At 54.4% G+C, this 17641-nt stretch overlaps 1 protein-coding gene across 2 annotated transcripts; it reads right to left on the minus strand.

The window, feature by feature from the left end:
• Positions 1–5589: 5589 nt before the first annotated feature.
• Positions 5590–16793, minus strand: ARHGEF15 (Rho guanine nucleotide exchange factor (GEF) 15). Of its 2 annotated transcripts, none has more exons than XM_012655750.1 (16): positions 16697–16793; positions 13873–14519; positions 13253–13585; positions 12960–13014; positions 12016–12074; positions 11705–11916; positions 11456–11616; positions 11135–11287; positions 10889–11018; positions 9132–9206; positions 8933–9025; positions 8695–8855; positions 8447–8599; positions 8210–8292; positions 7992–8096; positions 5590–7249 (listed from the first exon to the last, which is right to left on the minus strand). In XM_012655750.1, the coding sequence occupies exons 2-16, from the start codon at positions 14468–14470 to the stop codon at positions 7098–7100; spliced, it is 2523 nt and encodes an 840-aa protein (XP_012511204.1). In that variant the 5' UTR covers positions 14471–14519; positions 16697–16793; the 3' UTR covers positions 5590–7097. The 2 variants fall into 2 exon arrangements, with proteins under 2 accessions (XP_012511204.1, XP_012511205.1); XM_012655751.1 differs by lacking the exon at positions 16697–16793 and adding an exon at positions 16155–16196.
• Between the last annotated feature and the right edge of the window lie 848 nt (positions 16794–17641).

Raw genomic sequence — 17641 nt, forward strand, 5'->3', positions numbered from 1 at the left:
TTTTTAGTAGAGACGGGGTCTCGCTCTTGCTCAGGCTGGTTTCGAATTCCTGAGCTCAAACAATCCGCCTGCCTCGGCCTCCCAGAGAGCTAGGATTACAGGCGTGAGCCGCCGCGCCCGGTCCAAAATTGGTTATTTTTTCCACTCAACTTCAGCTCTTCCCCGCCAAGTCCTGTAGCATTGAAGTAGACTTAGGCACTTTGGGGATCCAACCAAAGGAAGTTGAGTGGAAGAAACATTTAGTCTGCATTTAGTGGATATAGTAGACAGACTTCTAAGATGGGCCCCAGTGATTCCCATCCCCTGACGTTCACACACTTTTGTAATTTCCCTGCCTTTTGAATAGGCTGGGTTTAGCAATTTGGTTCTGATGAATGGCTAAAGTGGTGGTATGCCACTTCCCTGATTAGCTTAGCGAGGAACTAAATGCAGCTAACAACTGCTGAATGAGTGTGGAAGCACATGCTTTCCCTGTTGAGTCTTCAGATGAGACCGCAGATCCTACGCCAACACCTTGATTGTGTCCTCATGAGAGACCAGGCAGCAGCAGACCGAGCTAAGCTACACCTGGCTTCCTGGCCCACAGAAACTGTAAGATAATGTGTGTAAAATGTGTGTTGTTTTAAGCTGCTGAATGTTAGAGTAATTTGTTACACAACAATAACTAATACAATTTGATACAATAATTTGCAGTCATTCCTGTATGTAATTACTGCTAACTGTCCTAGTGTGAGAACAGCTTCTAGGATTATATCCTACAGTCTACTCTGGTGATCACTCAGTCCGATCACCCAATATTGTAAAACAAAGGTACAAGAGAAAAGGTGGTATCACAATATGAACAAATCTTACAATGCCCAGCACAGAAGTATATAGATAGTGGAGAAGAAACAAAATCGAGACAGCCAGAGCCAGAAGCTAGTCTGTGGAAAATTCTTTCAATCACTGGATGTGAAAAATTAAAAACTGGAGGCTTTAATTTGTACCAATACTGACATTGGTACACCTGTCAGTAATAACCTCAACAATGCATCATCTATAACTGAAAATGCACTATACATTTTTTTCTTTTTTGATGGTAATCATATAAGTTAGAATTCATCAGGATTCCTGTGTTCACAGGGTACAAATCTGTAGTGGGACTACAAATGACAAGTATGTCTATGTGGAAGTTTTATGAATCCCCACATGTAGGATGGCCTTTGGGCATATCTGGTCAAAGTCTGGCAGTTCTAAAGAAGAGGACACACAATTGCCTACAATAGAGCAAATCGGCTTGAAAAAAGAAATATTTCAGTGACAAGACTCTCATATCTATTAATAAGTAAACTGATATATGAAATAATTTTAAAATTCTTGGATTATTTGATAATCCAGTTAATGAAGAAGGGATCATATATGAAAATTCATTGGAACATATTTAAATTTCTTGATGATTTGGCACAAAACTCATAACATGTCATTAAAATGAGGACATCTATGGAAAAAACTGGCTCATGATTATTGTCAATTCAAAGAGCACTTAAGATTAGCAACTGCATAGGAAACTTGAAATGCACAGTACTTAAGTGAACAAAACAAAAAAGAAATTCGAAGAAATTTTTAAGATCACTTGTGAAACTTGATAAATGCTGTCCCAAATTTTACAACATTCCTAAAAATGTATATGCCATTACCAAAAGAGAATACTGAAGCCAAAAGAAACCTTTCTAAAAGTATCAATAACAAATACATTTCAAGGTGTAATCCCAGCACTTTGGGAAGCTGAGGTGGGAGGATCACTTGAGGTCAGGAGTTCAAGACCAGCCTGAGCAAGAGTGAGACTCTGTCCCTACAAAAAATAGAAAAAGTAGCCAGATGTGGTGGCACCTGCCTATAATCCCAGCTACTGGGGAGGCTGAGGCAGGAGGATGGCTTGAGTCCAGGAGTTGGATGTTGCAGTGAGCTATGATGATGCCACTGCATTCTCGCCTGGGCAACAAAGCAAGACCCTATCTCAAAAAAAAAAATACATATATATATATATTTATTTACACATTTCAATCAAGCATGCTAAAGGAAAAGCTGAATTATCCTCTCTATAGAAAATTAATTATATTATCAAATCGTTGACATATGAAAAGGCAATGATAGTATGCACCCAAAGATCACAAGAGAAAAATATTAGAGATGTCAAGAAATTCATAAAATTATCTTATTTTTCTGGGTTTTTTATGTTGTTAGTTGTATTTTTTTTTTTTGGACCTGGTTCTTAGTGTGTCGTTGTTAGTTGTATTTGCCAGCTTTTTAAAATGAGTGCTTTATTATCTCTTTTATTGTTTTGAATAAAACTTAATTTTGCACCCTATTTTTAAATTTTTTTTAACTTTATTTTTTAGAGATGGGGAGAAGTCTCGCTATGTTGACCATGCCGGTCTCAAACTCCTGAGCTCAAGCGATCCTCCTGCCTCATCCTCCCCAGTAGCTTGTACTGCATGCGCGCGCCACCACATTTTTAATGCATATTTTGTATTCTTCTTAAAATGGGTCCCACAAAATCTGGATTTAACCCCAACCCCTTCCCACAGAGGGCAGCTTCAGATTTCTAAAGGTGGACAGAGTGGAGAAAGGCTTTGGTCAGTGGGTTGGATGTGGAGTGGCTTGAGCTTAAGCACCAGGCAAGGCTCAATGCCCAGTGGCAGAGGTGACTGCAGACACTGGTGAAAATGTCAGCTCCGTGGCCTGTGATGCTGGACGCCCGAGCGCTGAGGTGACCGAGTCAGGTCCGAAGCCGATCCCAGCTGGATCAATCAGCTAATCACAGGTCCCAGGACCTCAGGACTGCGCGGGAGCGGGTGGGGGAGAGGCGACCCAGAGAGCTGCCGGGGGTCAGTGGGAAAGGAGGACAGAGCGCTGCGGGGGCGCCGGCGCGCAGTCTGGAAACCAAGAGCCAGCGCCTCCACCTGTTAAGGATTCTTTCTCGGGGGCGGGCAACCCCCACCTGGGAGGCAAGCGCTGGGAACCAGGAGGCAGAGCCCGGGCAGAAGACGTGCTAAGCCCCTGCTGCACCCTGGGGCCGCGCTCTCCTCTCCGGGTGGCTCTGGGTTTCAGACAAACTGCTGCCCGGCGGGGAGGGGCGGAACCTTGCCGGGAGGCGGGGCCATGTCCTGGGGGCGGGACCAGAGCAGGAGCCCTGGCCACGCCCAGGAGGGTGAGGGGCGCCTGGGTTGGGTCAGGAGGAACCTCAGGAGAGTTTTGGCATTTCGCTCCCGTTGGTCGGGGCCGAGGCGCTCTCGAGCTGCTGGAGGGTGGAGAGACAGTTTGGGGAGGGCGTGCTGGAGAGCAAGGTCGGGGCCGGCGGTGGAGTGTCGGCGGAGAGGTACCCCTGCACCGGCGTGGTGCGCCTGGCTGGCGCGCTGGCCAACCTGGAGAACCCGAACCCGCAGCTACCTCTGGAGCTGAAGGGGAAGATGAGCCCTGCGAGGAAAGATGAAGGAAAGAGAGAGCCAGCCAGGCTGAAGGGCTCAGGAAGCGGGCTGGAGGGGTCCTTGGGGGTGGAAGAAGGGGAGAGAGCTAGTGAGCAGGCTGCAAGGAGTGGGCGAGGCGGTAGGCTCCTCTCATCCACCCGTTGCTTGTGGTCGTGAGTGCAAACCCCTCCCCCCAGCTCACTGGCATAATGGCCACGAAGACGTTGACCCAGAGCCCACAGAAGGGCGCGCGCACAGAGAAAGGTCAGAGCCCTGTCCTATCTGCCTTGTCTGATCAGCAGCTTCCCGAATAGGCAGGCCTCAGATATGAGGAGCAGGGCTGTGGGTGCAGAGAGCACATACTGACTCAGAGACAGGCTCCCAACAGGGGCCCAGCTCCCCACCCTGTCCCCTCAGGCACCTCCCCCAGGGCTGGAACACACCTGTGCCTTTCCTAAGCCTGTGCAAATGTTTGTTTCCTCCACCTCCCCAGCATGATAGACTGAAGGAATGGGGTAGTGGCAGCTCCAGGACTCCCCAGGCGAGTCAGTAAACCTCTGGACACCATCCCCCCCGCCACCCCCACCGCCATACCCGGAACGTGGGACAGGGCACCACTGAGAGACTTCTCCCAAGCACCCTTATACCACACCTTCAGGGAAGTTTCAGGAGGCAACCCAGAGGGGCAGGAAGAACAGAAGTGGGAGGGATGATGGGCACCCCAGGGAGAGAGGCAGATGCCTGGGGAGGCAGGGTGTGGAAAAGGGAGGGAGAGAGTTCAGAATTCAGAGCCAGGCTACCTACTGCCACCTGTCCTACCTGCACCTCCATCCCTCCCTGTCTCTGTCCTCCTTACCCCATCCCCATTCCCGTCTCCCATCGGCTCTCCTGGCTGTGGTCCTCATCCCTCGACACCAGCCCCTTTCCCATATAGCTGTGCTTCGTGCCCTTCGGCCCCCCTGGACAGACCTGCAGAATGCAGACGCCTCCAGGACTGCACATACACACTCAGGTCACCCCAAAGTGAAAAGGGGGCTCTAAGATAACAAAAACCAACCCCAGCACATTAGGAAACATGGCAGTCCCCTTCCTTCCTGTCTTCTCAGTCTCTTTTGGAACATAAATGATTGTATTTTATGTGCCTTTATGTCTCCAAAAAAACTCTTATCTGGTCTGCATCTCCCCATTATCCCACTGTTAGAATGTCTTAATTGAAGCATGGGGGTTTCCTTAGTGGCAAGACTGTGGTAGGGGGTATGGAGCTGGGAGGGAAAGGATTGGGGCACATGTACAGCTCTGTCCCTGCCCCTGGATGTCTGTCTGTCTCTCTTTGAGTAGTTCAATGTGTCTCTGTCTTATGCCAAAGAGGGAGAGGGGAGCTTGGCGGGGACGGGCTCTCCCCACCAAGAGGAAGGAGCACGTGCACCCAACACCAGCTCCATCCCGACTACCACTACCTTCTTTCCTGGACTATAATCCCCTGCTCTTTCCCCAGATCTTCCCAGGGCTGCTTCCTTCTTGTCATCTGGGTCTCAGCTCAAAAGTCATCTCTTCCAGGGTCTTTCCTAAAGCCCGCCCCACACATATGTACACATACACAACATTCCGTGTGACAGCCCTTGCCGTATTTTCTTCATGGCACTTACTGCTATCTGATTTTATCTTATTTATTAGTTTGTTGACTTGGCAACTGCCCCCCCTCCACCAAACCCATAGAATGTAGGCTCCCTGAGGGCAAGGCTCTTTTTCATCTGCGTCCCCAGATCCTAGAACAGTGCCTGGCAAATGGAAGGCACTCAATAAATTGGTATAGAATCAAACTGAATTAAACACAGAGATGCTTAGGTGGTCAGTAAAGGGCCTTTATTGCTGACCGACTGCCCTTTTGTCTTTCTTGCTGCTTCTTCGTCCCCTGCCAGAGCCTCAGACGTGCCTGTCCTGCCCTGTCTTCCCCAGCCTGCAGCAGCCCCCAACCACCGCAGCTGCAGACCCGCCACCACCACCACGCTACCCTAGCTCCCTCGGGAGCTATGAGTGGGCCGACACACTCAGGCCTTGAATCTGGCCTCCAAGCCCCAGTCTGCAGCAAAACTGATCCCTGCTCTTGACCAGTGGTCCTGTGAGCACACGCTGCCCTGAAGAGTCTCAGCACAACTCCTCCACCATTTATCGAGGGTTTCCCACATGTCAGCCACTGTGCTAGGCAAGTTTCCAAAGTCACGGTCATGCCAAATGCCAGCGCCCTTCCGCCTGTGAGTCTCCCACAGTCCCTGCACCTCCTGTGGTTGACATGGTGGTTTCTGTCCTGGGCAAGTCACCATTCCTGAGCTGAAAGGAAAGTGTGATGGCCTAGCTCAGGAAGGCTTGTGCCAGGCCTGGGCCCCCTTGCCAGCTAGTGTCAGCTCTGCTGTCTGCATCCCTCACCTCCTCCTGGCATCATGCAGGGGCAGTTTCTCACAGGAAGCAGGTGTTCTGGATGGAGCTGGGCAGCCGCACTCGCTCTCTGTCCTCTCCCCACTGTTTGGCCCAGTGTTTCTGTGAGAGGATCAGGACAAAGGCCAGAAAGCCCAGGGGGTTCACTGGCTGGCCTGTGATCCACAGCTCCCATTTCTTCACCCCAACCTGGGAGCCATGCGGTTCTGAAGCCCGGGGCTGAGTCTGGCTGAGTATAGTTCAGGTTGGGAGATCTGCAGGCAGCGATCACGGAGGTCAGTGTTTGGGGCAAGGAGAAGGAACTGCAGACTCCAGGGGGCCTCAGGCCCCAGCTGCTGGCCATGTTCAGTTTCTAGGGCTCCTCTGCCAGGCTGCTTGGTGGCACCATAACATCACCCTCCAGCTGTCATGGAAAGCTGGCCTCCAAGAGACCCAGGACACAGACCTCTCATCCCCAGCCCTGGCCTCTGACTGCCAAGCCACACTCAGCACACTCTTCTGGAGAGAATAATAGGACAGATGGGGGGAGGGGTGAGAAATGGAGCACTGAGCTATCTGCAGGGGGAGGGCAACCACCACACACACCACGTTCATCAGACTCGCTTCCCTGATGCGTACACACACATACCACATGTGCACATGCACACGCACACGTTCTCTGAGACACACTCTGGATTCTTCTAGAAGAGAGGAACCAGCTTGAGAGGGCACAGGAGGCACCCCAGGAATGGACTCTAATGCTTCCCAGACTCGAAGGCAAGGAAGTCATTGCTGTGGAACCAAGCAGGGTGACTACTGGTCTCCTGAGCCCAGATCACCATCTTTGGCTGGATGGGTTTCTGCTCATCCCTGTTGGCTATTTTATCCTGGGACTTTGTCTCCAAGGAAGCCCTTTTTGAACCGCCATGACCTGGATTCACCTTCCTCGGCTGAGCGTAGCAGGGATACTCTTTAGCCATCGGCTCAGCCAGTTCAGCACTCCCTGGCTGCTCTGCACAGCCTCTGTCTGCACTGGCAATGCATTCAAGCCATCCTTTCTTGTTGCTGTGGGCTCAGACGGCCTATTTTCATTGGCTGCCTGTCCTGAAGCTCGGTCCCTATCGGTTGCCACTAGAGGTAGGGTTTCCACTGACAGTGAATCCAATGGCGGCGTAGGCGTTGTCCTCTCTGAGCCACGCTGCTAGATGGCTCCCAGATGTGCCCTCTCCCCAGCCTGCATTAGGGTGGGGAGGCACTGGGGGTGCCCAAAGAGGGCCCAGCAGCCTGGAGAAGTCTCTGGTGCTGGCGAAGGTGCTTCCTCCTTTCGTGTTCCCCTGTGACTTCACACACCAACTGGGCAGGGAAGGCCCCAGGAAGCCCCTTCAGCCAACCTGGGGAAAGAGAGTCAGGGGCCCAAGTGGGTGGGGGCGGGGAGCAGGTGAGGAGGGAAAGGGGGCCCCGTGGGGCCTTGGGGGTCATGGTGGGTGTAGCAATTAGTGGGGAAGCCTGGAGCATCAGAGGTGGGGTGACAGTAGCATCAGAGCGAGTCTGGGTCACTCCTCTGTCAAGCCCTGCAATGGCTGTTCATCTCAGAGTGAGAGGCCAAGTCCTTACAGGGACCTGCTGGGACCTGCATGATCTGGTCCCTGTTACCCCTGTGACCTCATTTGTTTCTCCCCTTTTCTTGCTCCCTCTAGCCACACTGGCCTCCTTATAGTTCCTCAATCATACTTGGGGGGCCTTAGGGCCTTTGCACTGCCTGTCACCTCCAACGGGGACACTCTTCCCCCAGACACCATGTGCCTAAATTTCTCACCTCCATCAAGTTCACATGTTGCCTTCTCAGTGAGGCCCAGCTCAGCGTCCCTATTTAAAATCGTAACCCTATCCAACCCTGAACTCCTGTCCTCCTCTACCCTGCTCCACTTTGGCTTTTTCCATTGCACTCATCACCTTCCCATACTTTATAATTTCCCTATTTACTTTGTCCATTCCTTATTGTCTGCCTCCTCCACTAGAATGTGTCTCCAGTAGAGCAGGAAGCTCTGTGTGTTTGGTTCAAAGAACAGTGAGTAGCACTTCCTAGATGCTTAATAAATATTTATTAAACAAATAAATGGAAGACTTTCTCACCTTCAGGGCTCTTGTGCAGGTGCTTGGGGGCAGCCCTGGACTCCAGACTCCGTCCTTCAGTCTTGGAAGGTGCAGACAGCTCTGAACACAGTTCCTGGGAACAGTCTGGTTGGGGGTGGGTGACATTATGGTGGGATCAAGACTCTTTTTAGCTTCTCCTCCATACTCCTCTTAAGACTCATTTTTCTCCTTCCCTCTTCCCCTCTAGGGAAACTCACCACAGTCTTCGTAGATGGTGTCCGGGGTACAGGGAAGAGGGCCTGGGGTCGGGAAGGCTCCTAGCCAGCGCTGCATGTCTGATCTGGGGGACAGGGAGGGAGGGGTCACAGTTGGCCCAGGAGATCCTCCTGGGGGCAGAGAAGGGCCCACAGAGGAGAGAGACTGACGAAGGAGGTGGTGGTCTGAGAGGTCAGGTGAGGGCCCCAACGGTGTTTTCTGAAGGAGACACAACTCACAGGGATGAAGCTTGAAGTAGCCGGTGGGTGGGGCGGCCCTGGTGGTTGCTGAGAAGGGAGAGGCGGAAGGTCGGGGGTCCAGATGGGTCTGGAACCTGCTGGGCCTGGACCAGGGATCGATGGGCATAGTCCAGAACCTGTAGCCTCTGCCCACTGCCCAGGGAAGAGGACGTTCAGAGGAAGAGCAGAAGGTCAGCTGGACGCCCCCTCTCCACCCCAGCCTGGGCCTCAACCTCCCTAGGACCCACCTTTTGGGCTGAGTGATGAGCAGCAGGTCACTGAAGAGCAGCAGGCAGAGGGGGGTGAAGCGGGGGCGCGAGGTGAAGAGCACACCCCCCCTCCGGCACCCTAACTCGGTCAGCTCCCCCTGCAACTCCAGGCGCCGTGACCAGGAGACCAGGGGCAGGGCCTGTGAGGAAGCAGAGGAGCTGTAGCTCCGCAGCACCGTGGGCGAGGGCAAGGTGGAGAATCTGGGCAGGGACTCACCTTGACTTTGTGGAAGCGCAGCCTTTGGGTGAGCCGGATCAGCTCTTCAGTCTGTTTCATACGCCCCACCTCGGCGCTGCAGCGCTCAATGATCTGGGCACGGGGAGCTAAGTCACCCCCCTGTGGCCAGCCCCCATGCCCTTCCCTCTCTCCCTACCACCCTGTCACCTCTCCCAGCTTCAGCTTCCTTCCTGCCCACCTTGCTGACAGCACCCAGGGCCTTCTGAGCATTCTCCTGGCGGCTGGACCCCTCCTCTGTCTGACGCAGGATATTCTGGGGACAAGGAGGAAGGGTGACTGAGCCCTCTACTCTGCGGCCCTGGGATTCAGAGGGGCCACAGCTCAGAGGCTCCTGCCTGCATTGCCGAAATGCTCAGTTTGGGGCTCACAGGGCTGAGGGACCAGCTTCGACAAGGCTGAGAGACCTCATCACTTACCGACTGCATAACCCTGAGCACATCATGTTATCTCTCTGAGCCTCAGTTTCCCCATCTGTAAAATGGGGGACAATACCCACCTAGCATATCAATAGCATTGTTGTGAGGATTCAAGGAGGTAACATATGTCAAGTGCTTAGCGTAGTCCTTGGCACATAGTAACTGCTGAAAAGAGGGTTGCTATTATTTTAATAATTATTAACCACAACTGTTAGTGCAAACAACAAAGCAGAGTAGTTCAGGGGGCCTGGATTACAATTGTGTCTTCATCCATTATTTCTGTTTAACCTGGGCAAGTCGTTTAATCTGTGCCTCAATTTCCTCATCTGTAAAGTAGGGTAAATAATAGCTCCTGCCCTCACACAGTTGTCAGTGAGGTCACGCAGGTAGCTGCTAGCACTTAGAACCGTGCCTAGAACAGCACATCGATAGCTATTGAGCTACTGTGATCAGTATCATTATTATCATTGTATTATCTACACTGGGGATGGCTAAGGCTGAGTAAGACACAGAGAAGGTGATAATCTAGTTGGGGACTCTTCACATAAAGAGCCCCACAGTGGGTGACCTGGTTAGGGAGGAGTCTCTACTTTGCAATAACAGAGTGTTTCCCAACTTTCTTTTTTTTTTCCCAGTATCACCACACTAAAGAGGCTTTTTTGGACAATTTTCCCTAAACATCCCCCACCCCCACCATGAAATTTTAATTCTACAGATATACTGTGAATCTGGTTTTTTTTTTTTTTTTTTTTTGACAAGGTCTCACTCTGTCACCTCCGCTAGAGTGCATAGTGGCAGTGTCATAGCTCACTGTAACCTCAAACTCCTGGGCTCAAACGATCCTCCTGCCTCAAGCTCTCGAGTATCTGGGGCTACAGGCGCACGCCACCAGATCCGGCTGATTTTTCTGTTTTTTGTAGAGACAGGGCCTCGCTCTTGCTCAGGCTTTTCTCAAACTCCTGAGCTCAAGCGATCCTCTCGCCTTGGCCTCCCAGAGTGCTAGGATTACAGGCGTGAGCCACCGCACCTGCCTGTGAATCTGTTTATGCACCAAGGCCCTTTGGAGTAGCACAACTATTGGAATATCTAAGATTTTTGTCACCTCCAAGAACCAATTTTTGCCCCCTTGGAGGTGATATCACCCCGCGTTGGGAAGGCATGCAGGTAGAGCAGTACAACCAGAGGACACCTCAAAGACCACTCACCACAATGCCCCTGAGACCCAGAGAGAGGGAGGGACTTGCCCTATGTTGCTCAGCTAGTTAGTGGCAGAGCTAAGTCTAGAACTCATGGTTTCAGCCAGAGACACTTTTCCTGCACCTGTTCTGCCTGCTGGGCATTTGGGCAGCTCCAGGTCGGGCTTGGTGGGTCCTGGACTGAGAGACACAGATTAGGAGTCGTGATGTGAGGAATTTCTGTGTTAACGGTGGAGCAGGAAATGGTGATGGCTGGACAAGAGGCCCGGGGGAGTTCTCCAATGGACTTGGTGGGGCAGAGAGGGCCCCAAGCCAGGACGTACCTGCAGCAGCATGCGGAGCCGGGTGATGCGCTGGAAGGGCAGAAGCAGGAAGGACGGCAGCGGGAGCCGCTCACACTTAGGGAGGCTCTGCAGCCGCCGCAGCTCCGCGGAGAAGCGCACGTTCGTGTCCCTGCAGAAGCAGGCCCTGGCAGTTAGCGGCTGCCCAGAGGCTCAGATGCCCCAGCCTGCTGTGGCCTCCAGCCCTCCCTTCACCCCAGCTTCCTCCCTCACCTCTGGGACACTCACATAAGGCGGCTGTAGGTCTCTTCCTGGTACTGCTGGTTCCGCACGTAATCCACATACACCGAGAAAGGACCCACAGCATGGGCATGCACCACGTCACACAGGTCGCTGATATGGGGGGAAGAGCGCACACGGGACAGTAATGTTCCCAGAAACCTGAAGGAGAAGGGAAGCAAGCACTGGTGTGGGGCAGAGAGCCAGGTTTCCCAAGTTCTTGAGCAAAGAGCTGGGAACTAACTGGGCCCACTCTGGGCCTGGGAGAAATGTAAGGGGGTGCTCAGCAGCCCCGGGCCAGGTCTCCTGGGACCACGGGACCCCACTGACCGCTCGCTGACTTCCTGGACTCGCTGCACATTGGAGAAGAGCGTGTGATGATCACGCGGGGTCAGCGTGTCCCGGAGTGCCTGGCTCAGCACGAAGGTGTCAGTCAGCAGCCGCAGGGAGCGCAGGTAAGAGGCCTCAGACGTCACCACCTCGAACAGACTCTAGCAAGACAAGAAGGGCGGTAGTGGAAAGCCCAGCTGAGCACCAGCCTAGGACCCTGGTCATCCTCCTCCCCTGTGCCTGGCCTACCTCCTGCATGCGCCTCTCCTGGGGGCTGAGGGTGTCCAGGAGGCCACTGGCTTGCACAGCAGGAAGCTCCTGCCACAGGGTGTTGCGAGGTCCAGGGGGCCGTGCAAAGGTGGGAGCTTCTCCAACATTTGCTGGAGAGGGACCCCCATCCTCACCAACCCCCCACAGCTCCTCTGACAGCACAGCGGCTCGGTAGGTCTGGTATAGAGGTTCTAGAGGGCAGACACAGCACTCAGGGAAGCCCAGTGTCCACAACCCTTCCCCACTGCTGGATGGTCTCAGCAGAGACCCCCAGGTCCAGAGGCTCTCACCATCCTGCAAGGGCAGTTCCCAGTTCTGTTCCTTCAGCCCCTCCAGGCTGTCCTCATCCCTGTGGAGAGAGAAAGGGATGGGAGTTCCCAGGGCCACCACTGTCGCGTACCCCAGGGGTGCTATTCACCTGATACCAGAAGGAGTATCAGCATGCAGGTTATGCAGGGACCCTGACAGCTCCCCAATCAAACCCCAGTTTTTTTATGTACCTGTTGGAGGAAAGGCCCTGAACTAAGTGGGACACATCTATTCCTGTTATCTCACCCACTGTGTACCAGAGACTTCCAAGTCTCTGTCTCAGCCCTCTCTTGTAGCAACCATTGTCTGCAATGGCCTGTTCGTGCCTCAGTGAAGCTCAACATGATCAAATGCAAACTCTTACACCTCCGCACCACCACCTGCAGCTGTGCCTCCCCTCATCTGGTCACAGCACCACCACACAGCCATTCGCTCAAGCTAAAAACATATTAGTAAATGTTTGTTGAAGAAATGAACGGACCCAGATTACCTCTGATCATGGTGGTGAATCTAAGATGATTAAGGCCAGATAACACAGAAGAGATGGTCGTGATTGCTAAATGGATTTTGGAGCAGAAATTGCAACAGAGGCTCAAGGTGAGTGAAGGGAAGGAAATGGAGCACTCGCTATGGGCCCCGCTCTTTACCAACAGCAGACCCCAGTGATGCGGTGAGCAGATGCTTATCCCCATTTCATAGATGAGGACACTGACAACCAGAAAGGTTAAGGATTTGTGTGCGGTCACGTAACTAATAAGGGACAGAGCTGGGATTAGAAACCAGAGCTGCTTGTTTCTAGAGCGCTGGCCCTTCTCCCCTGTGCCTTCATGGAGGTGGGATTTAGCCCGACCTAAAGGTTAGTCTGACCTCAGATAGGAGCATGGTGGGGAGAGAAGGGGGGACTAAACATGGGGGCGTTTGGTACCTTCCCTCCATGGATGCTGGAGGAGCATTCTGAGGAGCTTCGTCAGGACTGTCCCCTGGAGAGAGAAGCCAGAGTGAAGAGAGCAACCCCCCGGGACCCCCAGCCCAGGACTGCTGACTCCAGCTCCAGCAGAGACTATCACTATGAGAACTACAATTCCTCTCAGCCCCAGAGCAGCAGCTGGCAGAGGAACAAAGAGCCCAGGGCCTCTTGGGGGTTGTAGTCGATTGGGTTTCAGACCTCCCCTACCCTCTCCCTTCATAGCCCAGAGGTCCACTCCCCAGGCCCTGCACCTGTTTGGATTCCATCTTCGGAAAGCAGATCCAGATCTAACTGTGGAGGGTCCCCAGAGATGGTAGCATCCTGCCTGACCCGAGTTGGTTTGGGGGGCTTGAGGGGTGGCAGGAGTTTGTGCTCGGCAGTGGAGCGGTAGGACGTTAGGACGACTGGGGGGTGACCAATACTTGGAGGGTTGGGGCGGGAGCGGGAGGTCCGCAGGGGCGAGGCCCGGCAGGGGACCCTGGGGCCCTCCTCCTTGCCCCCAACAGGTACCCATCGGAGCTCCAGGCCAGGCCGGGCTGCGTGGCAGACACAGGGGCAGCAGGGAGGGCAGGCCAGGGCCGCATCTGTGGGAGACAGGTGTCCTAAGACGAAAGCCTTTGGGGCCCAGCCCCACCCCACCCAGGCACCTCCAATGCTTAACCTGCCCAGCAACCTGAAAATCGAGCTTCAGCCCCAGGCATCAATAGATCTCCTCTACCCTGACTGTCTTCAAACCCCAGAAATACAGAAACCAGATTTTCCAAACACAAAATCCAATTTTGAAAAGCTAGCCCCTAAAAGTGTTGAAAACGTGTTGAAAATGAAGAAGACGGGATGGATTGAGGCCACCCCAGCCCCACCACACACTTACCTGGAGCACTGTTCTCCTGGGACCCACTCCCGGTGAGGGGAGCCTCTCTCTCCCCGTTCACATCGGTTCCCCCTTGGGGACCTGGTTCCAGGGTGTCTGCAGCCTGGGCCCTGCCTTCAGCTCCCCATTCAAACCTGCCAGCCAGTCTCCGCACAGTGCCAGGGGCCGAGGCAGATCCATCCTGCACCAGGGCCCCCACCGTGGGGAGCAGGGGTAGAGATGTGCGGGGTGACCCGGAGGGCTTGGGTGGGGACACTGGAGACCGGGGAGCAGGTTCTGGGGAGACAGAGTGCCGGGACACTGGACTGGGGGTGCTGGAAGCTGAGTCTGGGAAAGTCTGGGAGTCGAGGCTGGCTCTAGATGACAGGGACAGAAGGGCAGGAGGCTTGAGGGATGCAGCTGGCGGCTCCCAGAAGATAGGGGTGCACATCGGGGTTGGTGCAACATTGGCAGTTCGGGGAAGTTCTTGTGGAGAGGAGCCATTGTGGGGAGGCCCTGGGGACTGGGCAGCCCGGGATCGAGAAGGGGGGCGGGGGCGGATGATCCGAGGGGGCTTCTGGGTAGGGGGTGTTGCTGCAGGAAGAGACTGGGCCGACATCTTCCTCTGAGCTCTTCAAAGGAGTGGGGTACTCTGATGGAGTCATCCCCTGAAGAGAAGAGAGGGAAAGAGACCCTTAGTGCCCCCTAGGTGGGTAGACTGAGGCCATCCGAAGCCATGATTTTGGAGTCAGGAGGGAAGGCTGGCACACCTCTCTCTTTCCTTCTCATTCCCACTGCCTTCTCTCTTCTCCACCTCTCACCCTACTTATCGTTTCATTTTCTGAGGCTCCTGGACCTTCCTGCTGCCACAGTCAAGCCAAAGCAGACAGTGAGGCTGGGGGCAGGAGGTCGGTGGCTAGGTGGAGACCCAGGCTGGGGGGCGGGGGTACCAGAGAGTCAGTACGATCAGTGAGGAGAATTCTGCTGTCAGTAGAGGCCCCCTGTGTCTGCCCAATGAGCTGTGTGTCCGTGGTGTGTGTCATGGAGGTGTGTGTGTGATTCGAGCATGTGCCGCCTCTAGTGTCATGCGAGTGGGGGCTGCACGTTGTGTTGCGACAGCGCACTTGTCCGTGCTCGCTGGGTAGGTGTGCAGCGGGAGGGTGGAGTGCACGGTGCGTGTACAGTGTGCAGCCCACTAAGGAGTATGCAGTGTGAGTGTTCGAGATCGGGGTGCCGGTGGGTATGCGTGGTGTGTGTGCTGTGCTATCTGGGCGCAGTGTGTGCCCGAGTGCGCGCCGGGCCTGGGCTCTGAGGGATGCATCACTGTTTCCCTGCTCCAGCCAGCCCTCCCCCCGCATTTCCCAGTTCCTCCCTCCGGACTCTCCCTTTCCGGATTATTTTTAGTCTCCTTTTCCTGCCATCAAGATTCTTGGAGCCTCTGAATGCCGGAGATGAGGAGGCTCCCGCATGGTCTCTCCTGCCCCTCATCATCTTATCCCTACCCGCCCCTGGGCCTGGTCACAGAGCAGGGCCCAGGTGGAGGCCGGGGTCCTGCCAGGAGGCCTGGGGAGGTGGCCAGGAGAGCAGACTGAAGAATAGGACCAATAGGGCCAGGACTCTGGTCCTCTCTTCCTCCCTAGGGCAAGGAGGCTGCAATCCCAAGAAGGCTTCAGGGTCAGGGCTGGGAAACAGGGGAGCCCCCAAATTCCCTTCAGAAGTCAGCAGGTGGCTGGGCCCAGTGGCTCACGCCTGTAATCCTAGCACTCTGGGAGGCCGAGGCAGGATCACTTGAGGTCAGGAGTTCGAGACCAGCCTGAGCAAGAGCAAGACCCCTGTCTCTACAAAAAATACAAAAATTAGCCGGGCGTGGTCGTGGTGCGTGCCTGTAATCCCAGTTACTTGGGAGGCTGAGGCAGTAGGATCGCTTGAGCCAGGACTATGAGGTTGCTGTGAGCTAGGCTGATGCCACGGCACTCTAGACCAGGTGACAGAGTGAGATGCCATCTCAGATAAAAAAAAAGAAGTCAGCAGGAGAGTCAGACCCCTCCAGACCCCATACTGGGTTCTTGAGAAATAATATAGGACGGGGGCTGGGGGCTGTAGACTGTGAGTCTCACAGCTCAATGGTCTCCGCATTCAGGCAGGAAGCTACTTAGTGAGGTGACCCACACAGTGGCCTTGACCCCTGGCCAGCTTCCCCCCAGCCTCTGCCCCCCTCAAGGATTCTGCCCCCTCAGTACCTGCATTTACTTCCTTCCCCACCCCCACTCAGGGACCCAGGTACTCGGGCCCCAAGCACTCACCCTTGAGTCCCCTCCACTCTCAGTCACCTCTCAGGGCTGAGTGAGTAGGGGCAGGAAACAGGAATTGGATCCTCCTCCCAACCGGACACCTCCCCGCCACACCACCCCACACTCCACATGCGCACACCGGGGCCCTGGAAGATGTGAGGGACCCGTGTCCAGGGTCTGGGAGGTCAGTGGCATCAGGGGAACAGCTGAAACTCAGGCATGAGAGCGGCTGTTCTGTATGTGCAAGTTCCACCGGCATTCCTGTGTGGACAGGGGGCTCACCGGGGCTGGGGGTGGACGGGGTGGGGGTGAGGAAGGGGTGGCCACGTGGCCGGCAGTACAGCATGGGCATCTGGATGCCTCAGTCTCAGCTAAGGGGTGGCGTGTGTCCCTCCACCGCGTATCCGACCATCTCTCCCACGACTTGCACAAACCTGTCTCTTCAGCTTCCCGTCTGTCCCCTGGGTGTGAGCCAACCTACCATTTCACACCCAGGGACGCCCCCCACCCCGGGCTTCCCTCCCGAACTCTGTAATATCTCCCCATGAATTTACCTTTATCTTTTTGGAAGCAGTTTCTATTTTCAGCCTGCCCTGACTGCCCCTTGGAGCAAGAAGTGCTGGGCCGAGTGTCTGTTCCTGTGTTTCTGGGCCGGGAACTGAGGGCCCAGATTGAGATCTCTGCGGAGGAAGCCAGTTCCTCAGCCCCACCCGGCCATTGTGTGGGGTGTGTGTGTGTGGGGGGGTGAGTCTGTGCAGTGTTAGGGGAGGAAGAGTGGGCGAGGGCTCTGGCAGGAGGTAGGGGTGGGGGAGGGGGAGGGGAGGAGGAGTGAGGAGGGAGATCGGGGTCTGTCTCCCGCAGGTATATAGCATTTGTGGAACTCTTGCTGCTCACCCACCATTCTCAGTCCCTGTCTCTGTCCCACTGGGAGGCCTTCATGTTGATTGGCTGGAAGTCAGTACCCCTGGGGATGAGTGGGCAGGGGGATGGGGGTCCTTCTCACCCCTAATTTGCTCTGTGATTGAGGAGCAGAGTTCCAGAGGGCTGTGGGTGCATCTAAAACAACTGAGGGGGTGGAATGAGCCACACCCCAGCCTGGGAAGTAGGGTGGTGGGAGGAAGATCCCAAGGCCAGCTATGAACTCCGGGGCTTTTGCCCACACCCAGGTGCCTGCCTTTGTTGGACCTACATGCCCCCAAATGAGACACTGGAAAGAAAATCCAGAAAGTGGGCAAAACATATGTTTTAACCTCTGTTTTCTCAAAGTAAAAGCCCAAAGTCCTCCTGCCTCAGGGCTCCGCACTGGGCTGCTCTCTGCCTGGAAATCTCCTTCCCCAGGGATGATCCCCTCACCTCCTGCGAGTCAAAGGACTCACTTCTCAATGGGACCTGCCCACCACTCTTTAAAATTGCAACTCGCAGCCTCACATCACATTCCTGAGCTCCCTTTTTGATTGCAGCAATTTACACCTTATGACATCCCATATGGTTTGCTTATG

Source organism: Propithecus coquereli, unplaced genomic scaffold (genome assembly GCF_000956105.1).
Source record: "Propithecus coquereli isolate 6110/MARCELLA unplaced genomic scaffold, Pcoq_1.0 Scaffold482, whole genome shotgun sequence".
NCBI classification, from domain to species: domain Eukaryota; kingdom Metazoa; phylum Chordata; class Mammalia; order Primates; family Indriidae; genus Propithecus; species Propithecus coquereli.